The sequence below is a fragment of the Trichomycterus rosablanca genome, chromosome 24 (assembly GCF_030014385.1).
Source record: "Trichomycterus rosablanca isolate fTriRos1 chromosome 24, fTriRos1.hap1, whole genome shotgun sequence".
Classification (NCBI taxonomy): domain Eukaryota; kingdom Metazoa; phylum Chordata; class Actinopteri; order Siluriformes; family Trichomycteridae; genus Trichomycterus; species Trichomycterus rosablanca.
This window is the reverse complement of record NC_086011.1, coordinates 8,059,985-8,074,973: the sequence shown is the minus strand read 5'-3', so window position 1 is coordinate 8,074,973 and position 14,989 is coordinate 8,059,985. Positions and strand designations below refer to the sequence as shown.

General features: G+C 44.3%; 1 protein-coding gene across 1 annotated transcript in view; it reads right to left on the bottom strand.

Moving 5' to 3' along the window:
• pik3c2b (phosphatidylinositol-4-phosphate 3-kinase, catalytic subunit type 2 beta) overlaps positions 1-14,989 on the bottom strand; it is a 67,972-nt gene that overhangs the window by 33,829 nt on the left and 19,154 nt on the right. The window contains exons 11-15 of the mRNA XM_062986235.1: positions 14,708-14,903; positions 10,999-11,121; positions 9,052-9,222; positions 5,734-5,845; positions 929-1,071 (exon numbers count right to left, since the gene is read on the bottom strand). Of these exons, the coding sequence (XP_062842305.1) occupies positions 929-1,071; positions 5,734-5,845; positions 9,052-9,222; positions 10,999-11,121; positions 14,708-14,903 (745 nt within the window). The remainder of the gene's footprint in view (positions 1-928; positions 1,072-5,733; positions 5,846-9,051; positions 9,223-10,998; positions 11,122-14,707; positions 14,904-14,989) is intronic.

Sequence of the window (14,989 nt, the reverse complement as noted above, 5' to 3'; positions counted from 1 at the left end):
ACTCGATGGGTAATTTTGTTTGCTGCAGGCACTGCCAATTGTGCCCGCTAGATGGCGCCCAGCCGACCGGTAGCAGAGCCGAGATTGAACCGGGGTTTTCAGGTGTACTAGAGAAATATCCTTCTGCGCCAATCGGGCGCCTAGCAAAGAACGTTTTGGTCGTAAATCATGTAAAAGGCGAAAAAGCTGCAATACTCACCCAGACAAGTGGTGAACAAACTGAAAACCGCCTTATACACCCTTGTAGCATAACAAAGCCTGGTTTTTAAACTGGTAACAATCTAAAGGGGCTTTTTCCTCATTGGACGCAAGACTTGTAGGACCACAATATTTGTTTTACTTGTGTATTATTCCATTTCAGATGAGCTTGAATGTAGAGAAGTTATAACTGGACAAAGTATTACTGGACAATGTTGATGCTGTGGTTCTGGCATCTGGGTACAGTGCCATATTTCCTTGCATGTACTATTTGCCAGGACAAATAGCTCTTACTGACTATAAATGATCAGAGTAGGGCTTGCTACAGGCATTTTATCCAGATTCCCTGAATCCTTTGATAATATTATGCTCCGTAGAGGGTAAAGTACCTAAATCCTGGCAACCTTTATTTAAAATGCTGTTTAATTACAGCAGTCCGTCAGAATTTGTGGGGGTTAAGAACAACCCTTCCAAGGCCCGCCTCACAATCATTGTTTAAATTCATCCCAAAGGTGGTCAATGGAGTACAAGAGTTCCTTTACACCAATTGTAAAATTGGAAGCATATTTTTTGATAGCAATGGGTGTGGTTGGTTGAAAAACCTACACTCATTATTAGGAACAAGTGGCCACATACTTTTGGTCATGTCCAAAAGTCTGTGGCTTCTTAATTATGTTTGTAAAATTCTCGTCACGTCCATTTATATAGTAACAGATCTGTATATGTTTACCAGAAGAGGGACTTCTTATGCAGGACTTCCTGAAGCTGTTTCTGGCTGCCCTGGTCAAGCCGGGAGAACTCGTACTGGGGGCTGAACTCGGAAGCCGGAGGAGTGCTGAAACGCACCTCGAACGAGGAGGCGGGGAAATCCACCTGAAAAAGCCCAAGGAGGATACAAGGTAGTTAACAAGGCACTCTGATTAGCCTGAGAATTTACAATCCTAACATCTTAGCTATACTATACTGTTAAAAAATATGTGGACATCCCTATTTGGTACTGAATTCAGGCATTTCAGCCTCAATCATTGCTAACAGGCGTATCTCACAGGCGAGCTCACTCTAATTCTGGACAGATGTGTCGACTGCTCTTACCGAAGCTCCTCGTGCAGTACGGCCGTTAACAGTGGGGGCTTCCACTCTAAACGTGCCAAGCAAAACAATGAAAAATCCACTCCTATCGCACACACGGCCAAGCAATATGCGGTGCATGTGTACAGGAGCAGGAGGAGATATGGAAACAGCCACGTTTACACAGACACACCAAAAAACTCACAAATTAGCAATTAAAAAAGCTACAAAAATGAAAGAAGATTAAGATTTTTTGCTAGTTTGGGTGGTAAACAATCCCCAGATGTGTAGCAATGCCTGGCAGTTTTGGGTGATGGGGCAAATTCTTGCAAGGCCTGCAGCCCATAAAGAAAACTCCACTGCACAGCCCAATAGCTTCAGACTAATCAGGATCCACCATGCACAAAATACGGCTGGCAGATACGGGCAGCCTGGATTACAGAATACTTCACATCGGGAGCAAAACGTTGTAGGTCTACAGCACAGTTTGATGATTGATGCTTTTCTGGCTACGTCTGTAATGAGTGAGGTCAATCGGGTGTGGAGGAACATGGAAAGCACCAAACTGGGCTGGACTCTGGCCATACAGGAACCTAATTCTAAAGGGAAACATCGCAAAAGTAGGGCAGAGCAGAAACGCCACGCTAGAATGTGCTGTGCCAGGGGCCAAGGGTGAAAAAGTTCAAGGTTTGGATGACTTGTTCCTGTGTTCCTCTTTGGAAGGGTTGATGTGATTCCTTTTTACTCTTGCTTAGTCATTTTCAGAGCTAAATGACCTACTTACAGGTCTCTGGACACAGCAGGACAATTCGCTCCCCACCAAAAGGCTGTGTTGGCATTCGGCTCATTGACTGGGCACAAACCGAGGTACGGAAATCTCTGCAGCCAAATTTTCCAAGTAGGTAGGTACCTACAGAAAAGATGCTCATGCACAACAGTTCAACTACAAAGTGGGACGACACAATCACCCTGGTTGTAACATTGATGATGTAGTTACAGTACATTGGCCTAGTAGTAGTGCACAAGCTTAAAATCACAATGCTAAATATGTGACTAGAGAGGTCACTACTGGACTATTTTGGACTATATTGGACTAGTGAAGGATCTCACTTCACTACTAACAGTCTGTCAGACAAACATTCCTAGTCAGATTGCAGGAACACGCTTTATTGCAAATATACTGTATACAGTGTTGACTTTAAAGTGAAAACATCAGGAGCAACAACAGCTCAGCCATTAAACTTATTAACAGTTACAAGGTGTCTCTGGATGCAACGTTTGGCTGAATCTTTGTGGATTTGGTTTCCATGGCCTAGTAGCAACACAGGAGCTTGAAATCACCATGCAATACATGCATGCGGTGGCTAGAAAGGTGTAAAGCACACCATCATTGGACTAGTGGAAATGATTTATTACCAACCTGCCGGACAAATCTGGCCGATGCCCGGAAAACACAAACTAAAGAATCGTGCATTGTTATCTATTGTAACATCAAGGAGCAACAACAGTTCAGCCATATGCTGGCTGAAAGGTGTAAAGCACAGGTGTCTGTCTTGTAGACCTTCCCTTGCAGAGGGAGAACACACACTAGCCCACCAGAGCTGGGATTTTGAATACATCGTATTGAATCTCAGCTCTGTCATCCGGCCGGCTGTTGTCCATAGGGCTCTGCACAGAGGGTGTGGCTCTCGGTGCACTAAGCTGATCCGCATACGAACGCGCCTCGTGCAGGCGAGAAGATGCAGTCGGCTACTGCACACGTGTCGGAGGGGGCGTGTGACAGACTCGCTCTCCTCAATCGAGGAGGGGGTGAGCACCAGTGGAGAGGAAGAATGACGCAATCGGGAGAAAATGCATTAAAAAAATAATGAAAAGTAAAGCATCGTCTAATTAATACTGTAAATTGTATATCCACTGCTTAGTAGTCCAGGTGCTGTGTGCTTTATACTACTCCAACAACGGCTGCAGCTTATCAAACAGTCATATCCGTTCGTTTTTATCTTCCATACGGTTTACTTCACCATCGTATTATTAGAAACGGATTCTAAGAACTTCATATGACTACCAGCGAGGCTTAAGTTCCCCTTTTTGAGCCTGGTTCCTCTAACTTTTTTTCAAATGCATTGTTTTCTTTTTGGCACTGTCACCACTGGTCCATTGACCGGAATCTCTGTAAAATGTGTTATTGTTTGAAATACCCCTGTGAGGTTCATTTATCAGCTCCACTTACCATATATAGTAGAAGCACTTTGTAGTTTGTAGTTCTCTACATACCTTTTTAACCTGCTCACCCTATTCTTAAATAGTCAGGACCCCCACAGGACCACTACAGAGCAGGTATTATTTAGGTGGTGGATCATTCTCAGCACTGCACTGACACTGACATGGTGGTGGTGTGTTAGTGTGTGCTGTGCTGGTATGAGTGGATCAGACACAGCAGCGCTGCTGGAGTTTTTATATACCATGTCCTCACCGCCCACTCTATTAGACACTCCTACCTAGTTGGTCCACCTTGTAGATGTAAAGACAGAGACGATCGCTCATCTATTGCTGCTGTTTGAGTCGGTCATCTTTGAGATCTTCATCAGTGGTCACAGGACGCTGCCCACGGGGCGCTGTTGGCTGGATGTTTTTGATTGGTGGACTATTCTCAGTCCAGCAGTGACAGTGAGGTGTTCATTGCTGTGTCTGATCCACTCATAACCATGTCAGTGTCACTGCAGTGCTGAGAATGATCCACCACCTAAATAAGACCTACTCTGTACTGGTCCTGGGAGAGTCCTGACCATTGAAGAACAGCATGAAAGGGGGCTAACAAAGCATGCAGAGAAACAGATGGACTACAGTCAGTAATTGTAGAACTACAAAGTGCTTCTATATGGTAAGTGGAGCTGAAATGGCTGATCTGTGTATATTATATTGGCACGATATGTTGAAGACGCCAGTCAAGAAATGAATCACCAACCACAAATGACACCAATCTGTCAGTAGTCGATATGCTCTACAGCAGTGACGCAGTAGTGTTTTTATGGGTTGATCATTGGGAAATCCCCTTCCTAATGATTCATCTTAAAGGTTAAGCACTACAACCAATCGTGGGGCGGCTGTATGATTTTTACTTTTTGCTATTTCACTTGGAGTGTACGTTTGATCGAAGCCAAATAACTGTAGTCCAAGATCTCAACTAATGTTTTTTGTCTGCAGAAAGTGTCGCTTAACTATTTTGTTTGACTAACTGTACACAAGTATCAGTCATGGTGGGTCTCATGCCACCCAGAAGCACCGGACTGCGAGTGCCAATCAAACGCAGAGTATCATACTCTCCCCATAGTCAATAACTCCCAACCAGGAGCAATTGCTTGAAGACTGCTTGAAGAAAATCAAAGTACCTTGTGCAACAACTAGACCCGAAGGACAAAAGCGAGCCTGTCGGATGGGATCTAATTCTATTTATTAGGACCAATATTTATTAGGCAAATATGTTAGGAGCGTTGCTATGGCATTAATCCTGGAACCATCTGCTTTTTTGCATGATGAGAGACAAATATTTACGCAGTGAGGACACCGTATATGCGTAATTCAGTTCCAAGTGTCAGGATGACCTAAGATTAGTCATATCCAGCACAGCTTTACACATCATCAGCGTTATGCTAAATTCTGCACCCTTGCACTTATAAGTGTTCCAACTCAATTGGAATTGTCCGTTCTTGACTGATACTAGACTTCAGCAGTTCAAGAGTCCATAGTCAGTGTTGTCCGATTCTCCTCTTTATAATGTGCCATAGAGTTTCAATAGGAGACAGATCTGGACTGCAGGCAGGCCAGTCAAGCACTTTCTCTCTGTGTCTACGAAGTCACGCTTCTTGGGACAGTTCTTGGGACAAGATGCTGCCAACATCTGTATTATATTACTTGATCCCATCTGCATGGTTCAAATTTAGGACCCCAGGGTCTGGGCACGTCTGGGATTTTAATGTTTCCATGGAAACCTGCAGAGCACAAAAGGATGCTGCCAAACCCTTACCAGACATCTCAGACACCATGCTTCTGTGTAGCACCCACACTTCCTTCCTGAGTAAGTCACCCTTACTCAGTATGTTTACTTCAAATTGAAAAACACCCAACCACGTGTCACTTTATTAGGTACACCTGCTATATAGATTCATTTGTGGGTGTACAATTACTGACTGTTTTTTGTACATTGTTACCCCCAGTCATAAAAAAGCCCCTAAAGGAACCTGTTAACCAGATGTTATGTGGGTGCTGGAACATTCTCATGAGACACTTTAGTGTGTTGTACTAGTATGAGAGTATTAGGTGCAGCAGTGTTGTTAGGAATGTTACACCAAGTCTAAGTCGTTGCAATGTCAAGAATATGATGGTTGGTGATTTGAACCCAAGTGTACAGAGCAACAACCAGACAACAGTAATTAATTGTATACCCGATAAAATATCTAACGTTCGAACCTGCAGGATGACGCTGTCCGGCTGGCTGAAGTTTGGAGTGCTGGAGCGAGCGTTTCCACTTCCTGGCGTTGAAGGCCACAGACCTAACAGCTTCCTGCCACACGTTAGAACGCTGTAAAAGAGGAAAACAAACACGCGGTTCAACTGCAATCGCATCACCCGAACATCCGCTCTTGGGGGATCACAACACAACAACAGGATGAGGATGGAGTATAAATACACTATACGGACCAAAGTACTGGGAATTCGGGACACCCCTTCTAAAAACCCCTTCTTTTAAATTCTGGAACATCAATTAAGGCTTTCTTGATCAACATCTGTGCACATTAATACAATGCTCTTTTGACTAAATGAGCACAAATTCCCACAGACACGCTCAAACTTATAGCAGGTTCACATACAGGTCACTCTATTTTAATACCATTTGCTTTTAAATTAGTATGTCCAACAAGATCATGGTCAGGTGTCCAAATACTTTAGGCTATAGAGTGTACATAATAAGAGTGTTTATACAGTGAAGGGCAAATATTTTAGGACCGTTGCTATGGAATTCATCCTGGAACCATCTGCTTTTTGCATGATGAGAGACAAATATTTACGCAGTGAGGATGCCGTATATCCATAATTCAGTTCCAAGTGCAGACATCCCAAGTGTCCCGGAAGTTCCGGGAGTCTCCCGCATATACATAGCGGCTCCCTGATGCCCGCAAGTCAGATAAAATCTCCAGGAATATAGAACGAGCGGCCAAGAGCGCGCGCACACACACACACACACACACACACACACACACACACACACACACACACACACACAGGCGACACAGACTTTTTTCCCCGACGCGTATTAAATCCGTTATCTGATATACAATCTAGCGCACTGTGTAAGGAACATAAATCAAGTGTCTAATATACTGTCTAGTGCACAATGTAGGGAACATAAATCCGTTATCTGATATACAATCTAGTGCACTATGTAGGGAACATAATTAATTATGTAATACACTATCTAGTGCACTATGTAAGGAACATAAATCAAGTGTCTAATTTACTGTCTAGTGCACAATGTAGGGAACATAAATCCGTTATCTGATATACAATCTAGTGCACTATGTAGGGAACATAATTAATTATGTAATACACTATCTAGCGCACTGTGTAAGGAACATAAATCAAGTGTCTAATTTACTGTCTAGTGCACAATGTAGGGAACATAAATCCGTTATCTGATATACAATCTAGTGCACTATGTAGGGAACATAATTAATTATGTAATACACTATCTAGTGCACTATGTAAGGGACACAGACTTTTTTCCCCGACGCGTATTAAATCCGTTATCTGATATACAATCTAGCGCACTGTGTAAGGAACATAAATCAAGTGTCTAATTTACTTTCTAGTGCACTTTTTAGTGAACATGAATGCGTTATCTAATACACTATCTAGTGCACTATGTAGAGAACATAAATCCATGATCTGATATACAATCTAGTGCAGTGTAGGGAACATAAACCAACTGTCTAATTCACTATCTAGTGCACTACGTAGGGAACATAAATTCATATCTAAAATACTATCTAGTGCACTATGTAGGGAACATAAATCCAGTATCTGATATACAATTTAGTGCACTATGTAGGGAACATAAATCCGTTATCTGATATACAATTTAGTGCACTATGTAGGGAATCTAAGTCCGTTAACTAATACGCTACCTAAAGCATTACGTAAGAAACATAAGTCTATTATCTAGTACACAATCTAGTGCACTAAGTAAGGAACATAAATCTATTATCTTTCACACTAGGGGCTTGGGAGGCCAGGGTCGAGGTCCGGGGGTACCTCCCTGAAATGAGTTTTTGCAACTTGGGATGTCTGCGAGTGTTGAAGTGGACTTCATGGATGACCTAAGATTAGTCATATCCAGCACAGCTTTACCACAACATCAGAGTTATGCTAAATTCTGCACCCTTACACCCATATGTGTGCCCTCTCAATTGGAATTGCCTGTTCTTGACTGAAACAAGACTTCAGCTGCTCAAGAGTCCATAGTTGCAGTTGTCTGACTCTCCTCATCATGATGTGCCATACAGTTTCAACAGGAGACAGATCTGGACTGCAGGCAGGCCAGTCAAGCACCTCCTCTCTTAGCGCTTTTCGACCAAAAGAACTCTGGTTCTTAAACTGGTTCTGTTCTGGCATCTTCGAACCTTGGGGCTTTTTAGAGGACCGACCCATGTTTCCACCAATTTCCCTAATGGTGGACTTGCAGGCAGGCAAATCTAGCACCTGTGCTCTTTTACGACCAAGCCACATTGTTGTCAAACAAGCAGAATGTTGCTTGACAATATCTTGCTGATTATGGCACAACACCTGCTTTCTCTACATCTCTTCTCAATTCAAATTGCTAGTACCTGTTGGAGCAGGAGACAGACCTAAACTGCAGGCAGGCAAATCTAGCACCTGCACTCTCTTACTGCTGAATGTTGCTTGACAATGTCTTGCATATTATGGCACAACACCTGCTTTCTCTACATCTCTTCTCAATTCAAATTGCTAGTACCTGTTGGAATAGGACACAGATCTGGACTGCAGGCGGGGAAATCTAGCACCTGCGCTCTCTTACTACCAAGCCAAACACTGACACTGTCTTGCAGATTATGGCACAACACCTGCTTTCTCTACATGATGCTCATGTGTATAATCTGCGCTCTCAATTCAAATTGCTAGTATCTGTTCAAATAGGAGACAGACCTGAACTGCAGGCAGGGAAATCTAGCATCTGCACTCTCTTTCTACCAAGCCACACTGTTGTCAAACAAGCAGAATGTTGTTTGACTTTGCCTTGCAGATTATGGCACAACACCTGCTTTCTCTACATGATGCTAATGTAATAAATCTGCACTCTCAATTCAAATTGCTAGTATCTGTTGGAATAAGAGACAGACCTAAACTGCAGGTGAGCAAGTCTAGCACCTGTGCTCTCTTACTACCAAGCCACACTGTTGTCAACACGGTCCTGTATATTATGGCACAACACATGCTTTCTCTACATGATGCTCATGTGTATAATCTGTGCTCTCAATTTAATTTGCTAGTAGCTGTTGGAACAGGAGACAGACCTAAACTGCAGGCAGGCAAATCTAGCACCTTCCACACTGTTGTCAAACGAGCAGAATGTTGTTTGACAATGTCTTGCAGATTATGGCACAACACCTGCTTTCTCTACATGATGCTAATGTATTAAATCAGCTATTATCTGTTTTTATTGGTTAACTTTATCAATAACGTCCCTAATAATCTTCTCCAGACACTTACTGTCGAAAGTTAAACAGAGGCATGGTGACCCAGCCTAGAGCTTCCATGTTGCGAGTCTTCTGCTTGCTCTTCTCCTCCGCTCCTCCAGGCGGCGGTAATGGGGTGGCATACAGAGTCACGGTCAGCTGCGACTCCCGCGGAAGCTGGTTGATCTGTACCGGGAAGCAGATCCTAAAATGGGGGTGGGAAAACGAGAGGCAGAGTAAAAATAGCATCATGGCACCTGCTCGTGTCTAAGTGGGTGATGACTTTTACAAATGGGTTGGTACCAAGCGACTAGTAAGTGGGTGAATTATTGTTTCTAAAAATAGTTAGGGGGGAACCTTTGAGATAAATGGTACCTTGCAATGGGAGTATACAGTTTGGTTTCCAAAATAAAAGTCCTTTTTTTTCAAAGTAATGAGGACTTATTATTGTTATTTAATATATTGCTAGTTCATACGTACAGGATGGACCGTCATGGACTTTCCTCCAGTCACATGACCTAAACCTCATCGATGCATGTTGAACAAGTCTCTGTCCCAACTTTTTGGAGTGTAAATTAGTTTCTCTGCATGCTTGTTAGCCCCCTTTCATGCTGTTCTTCAATAGTCAGGACTCTCCCAGGACCACCACAGAGCAGGTATTACTTGGGTTGTGGGTCATTCCCAGCACTGCAGTGACACTGACATGGTGGTGGTGTGTTAGTGTGTGTTGTGCTGGTATGAGTGGATCAAACATAGCAGCACTGCTGGAGTTTATATATATATATATATATATATATATATATATATATAAACTCCAGCAGTTTATATATATATATATATATATATATATATATATATATATATATATATATATATAACGTGTCCACATATATATATATATATATATATATATATATATATATATATATATATACTGTATATTCTTTATGCATTTTCTCCCCTTTGTTGTCCCTCGTTGTTCATGTGGCCGCTCAGCCTTAGCCGGCAGGCGGAGCTGAGATTCAATATGATGTATTCGAGATCCCAGCTCTGGTTCCAGCTTGTGTTTTTACCGCTGTGCCACCTGAGCGGCCTGCACTGCTGGAGTTTTTAAACACCTTACTGTCACTGCTGGACTGAGAATAGTCCACCAACCAATAATATATCCAGCCAACAGCGCCCCGTGGGCAGCGTCCTGTGACCACTGATGAAGGTCTAGAAGATGACCGACTCAAACAGCAGCAATAGATGAGCAATCGTCTCTGACTTTACATCTACAAGGTGGACCAACTAGATAGGAGTGTCTAATAGAGTGGACAGTGAGTGGACACGTTATTTAAAAACTCCAGCAGCATTGCTGTGTCTGATCCACTCATACCAGCACAACATACACTAGCACACCACCACCATGTCAGTGTCACTGCAGTGCTGAGAATGATCCACCACCTAAATAATACCTGCTCTGTAGTGGTCCTGTGGGGGTCCTGACCATTAAAGAACAGCAGGGTAAAAAGGTATGTAGAGAAACAGATGGACTACAGTCAGTAATTGTAGAACTACAAAGTGCTTCTATATGGTAAGTGGAGCTGATAAACTGTTATGGCTGATCAGTGTATATACAGGGAGATTCACTTGAAAGTTCTGTAATAACTCTCGCTGTCAATCTGGAATGGCCTACTCAGCATCTTAGTGTAGATAACTTGATCTGTACGTTTTGCCAATAATAAACAGCAGCACTGAAATCATGAACTACCTCTTACAAATATACCTGCAGACCAAATCCTTTTCACGCCTGCCAGGACGTAAACAATAGCGATTGTCCTCCCACACTTCCCCTGATAATGAATTACATGCACGGCGAGGGAGGAACACGAGCTACAGGATGCAGAACTGCTGCCTATTCCTGTCAGACGAATAGGAACCGTACTGGAAGGCCACGCTGGACAGAATAATGAAAGTCGCTGGGCTTTATTCGACTCACCTTTGGTCCCAAAGCACCAGATGGAAGAGGTATTTGCTGACCGACTGTTTGCTGGTGTGTTGAGGGGCACACAGTTCGTCGCCCCCGTGGGTGAGCGAGCAGGACAGGAAGAACCCTTCATAGCTGGGAAAGAGGGGGAAAAGAGAGAGTGAGTAAAACGTTTGGGTCATCTATTGATGACTAGTACAAATAGTTACCCTGTAGTTGGGACGGTCATAGATCTAGGAACAACAACAGCTCAACAACAGCCTAACCCTAACCCTTTAAGGGGCTCCAGCACTGGGCACTGGGACAGAAACAACTGTCAGTGTGTCCTACAAAGCCAGGCCTGGCACAGAGCCAACTAAAACTTATGACCCTGACACTTTATGGAACACTTTGACAAAGCCCAGTTGGCTGCACACGTCTCTACAAGCTTTTGACCAGTTTATCCCAATTGGATTGAGATGTTTTATCCCACTGTTCATGGCAGAACATCTGTAGATCTGTAGGAAGGTGTTCCTACTCCTACATTTCTGAGAAGTGTACTATGTGCAGGCGCTTCTTATCACCTGCCAGTGTTTGGTTGCCACACAGAGCCGATAGTGTACAGGGAGCCATGCTGAGCAATCAAAAGAGTCCAAATTCATCCCAAGGGTGTTCAGCCCCATTGGTGGCACACGTCTCCACAAGCTTTTGGACAGTTTATCCCAATTGGATTGAGGTGTTTTATCCCACTATTCATGGCAGAACATCTGTAGATCTGTAGGAAGGTGTTCCTACATTTCCCAATTTTAAATCTACAGCCCCTTGCGCAACCCCTGATCTTATCAAGAAGAGCCGGATCACCATACACCCCCACTGAGAAGTGTACTATGTGCAGGCGCTTCTTGTCACCTGCCAGTGTTTGGTTGCCACACAGAGCCGATAGTGTACAAGGAGCCATGCTGAGCAATCAAAAGAGTCCAAGTTCATCCCAACGGTGTTCAGCCCCATTGGTGGCACACATCTCTACAAGCTTTTGGCCAGTTTATCCCAATTGGATTGAGGTGTTTTCTCCCACTATTCATGGCAGAACATCTGTAGATCTGTAGGAAGGTGTTCCTACTCCTACATTTCCCAATTTTAAATCTACATCCCTTTGAGCAAGCCCTGATCTTATCAAGGAGAGTCGGATAACCACACGCCCCCTCTGAGAAGTGTACTATGTGCAGGCACTTCTTGTCACCTGCCAGTGTTCGGTTGCCCCATTGGTGGCACACATCTCTACAAGCTTTTGGACGGTTTATCCCAATTGGATTGAGAACATCTGTAGATCCATCAGATTGAACGTCAAGCATCTGTGAACTGCCGTCTTCAGATGGTTTTCTTTAAAGGTGTCCCTGCTCCTACATTTCCCAATTTTAAATCTACAGCCCCTTGCGCAACCCCCTCTGAGACGTGTATGATGTGCAGGCGCTTCTTGTCACCTGCCAGTGTTTGGTAGCCACACAGAACCGTATAGTGTACGGAGCGCCATGCTAAGCAATCAAAAGAGTCCAAATTCATCCCAAGGGTATTCAGCGGGGTCATGCCAGGCCACTGGTGTTCCCTCACACCAAACTCAAACTCATCAAACCAGGTCTTTAAGGATCTTGATCTTGTTGTTGGAGTAATGGGGGCTTTTGCAAAGTGTTGCTACCAAGCTGGTGACTGAAACACCAAAATTCAATAATTGGGAAGGGTGTCTACATACTTTTGGCCATATAGTCATAGAGTGAACAGCCACTGGTTACTACCTAATTTTATTATCAATTGGTTGATTAGTTGTTGGTTGTGTGATGTTGGGTGTCCAAATCCTTGGGACACTTGGGACAGTGGTAGCCTAGTTGGTAGAGCTTTGGGCTGTCAATCAGAATATTGCCGGTTCAAATCCAGGCTCTGGCACTTTTAGGCCCTTGAGCAAGGCCCTCAACCCTGTCTGCTCCAGTGGCACCGTACAATGGCTGACCCCGCACTCTGACCCCAGCTGCCGAACATCTGATAGCGACTGGTATTTAAGCTATTACATTAGATGCATATCACTAATATCTGACCACAGTAAGAATCAAATGAGTTCAAATCTAAAAATACCACAGCGTGGCATCAGTGGCGCTGCCCAACGAGCAAAAACTGGTCCGCCCAGTCATCCTCCAGGAAGTTAACGTCCATCTAGTTCACTGGGAAACTCTTTAAAAGGATAAGAGCACTCAAGAGGCTGGCCCAAACAGCAAGAATAACATTCCTCAGCTAAACGGAATACCAGATCCTCAACTAAAACAAACAGAACAGCAAGGATCACAGGATCCACTCCACCTATCCTCTATACCCGCTTTAACCAGATGGCATGCGTCAGCACCGGACAGGTGCTCAGCGCCCGGGCTTGCCCTTCACCGAGGAGTCAGAGGTCATGTCGAGTTCCCATGCTGCACCCTTTGTGAATGCTCCACGGACAATCGGCGTCGGGTTCAGAGCGACATAAAGGCCACTAGTACACTGGGTGGAGGAGAGCGCTCATCGCGTCAGGGGTGTGGGGGGAGGGGAACAGGGAGAGAGAGAGGGAGGGTCTGCTAGGCCAGTTTGGGAATAGGGGGTTCCGCTGCACCTCATAAACCAATGTAATCCTTCGGGATTACACTGCACCATGTACGGCTCACCACTGCTGCCTTTGTGCGTGTGTGTCCGGTTTTGACTGCTTTAATCACAGCATATAACCAAAAGAATGTGGACGCCCCTCTTAATGATCAAATTCAGGAGTTTTAGACACACCTATATTTCACAGCTGTATTAATTCAATTACATCAAGTAAATTGGGGGCAGTTGTAGCCTAGTGGTTAAGGTACTGGACTAGTAATCAAAAGGTCGCTGGTTTGCGACTCTGCCGGGTTGCCACTGTTGGGCCCTTGAGCAAGGCTCAACCCTCAATTGCTACCAAGCAGTTTATTAGGTACACCAATCTTGTATGTACATTATTATTTTAGAAGCTACACATACAATACAACTGAACTTTGTGGGTATACAATTATTAACTCCCTGATTAGATGTCATTTGGGTAGTGGACCATTCTAAGCATGATAATAATAACAACGTAATGTGTGCTACACTGGTAAATTTATAGTAGGTGCAGCAGTGTTGTTGGGATTCCGAAACAATGCGGGAAGGACAGCAAAAAATAAAGCCAGGAGCATCATGTGACCAGAAAGTGTCCCAACAACACTGCTGCACCTGCTACACTCATAGTAGAACAACCCACAACAGAATGTCATTACCATATTAGTGTCATTATCATGCTGAGAATGGTCCACCACACAAACCAAACATCACCTGGTCAGTGGGGGTCCAAAAGGTGGTCCCTTGAGATTAGGATTGATACATGGGAAACCTGGAGTTGGCAAAGATGGGCTCAGGCAGTAATTGTATACCCACATAGTGCATCTGTATGGCTGGTTTATGGATGTATGTAGCAGACAGGTGTACCTAATAAAGTGCCGGTACCTGCCAACGGTTCTGTGGATCTTAGGAATTTTGAGACGGAGACTGGTCTTAATACTGGGCGGTTGCCTGTTTTTTCCCACATAATACCCCAAAACCAAACCAACTCCATCTCTGCGTATGCGTATCGAAACCCGATTGTTTTGCAGTGCATAATGAAAACCTCCGTAGATAAAGGAGCCAGTCAAGCGTATGAGAGGATTATAGCCGTTCGTGTTACCTGGCGGCCCAGGTGATGGGAATGCGATGGGCGGCGTAGACGTTAAAGGCCAGCAAGCTGTTGACCATGCCGGCCTCCTGGATGGGCGCCGTGGGCCGGCTGCTGGGCGGCGCCGTGTGAAAATTGGCGTTGAAGGTGCTGCAGTAGAGCTCCACCAGATCCAAGATGGCGGCCGTCAACTTCTCGACTATTTTCTCTGCGGAGACGAGAAGAGCGAGAGCGCTGCTGAGAGGGTGGAGGACTTTTTATGTAAACACACTGCTGGAGCTCAGGGACGAACAC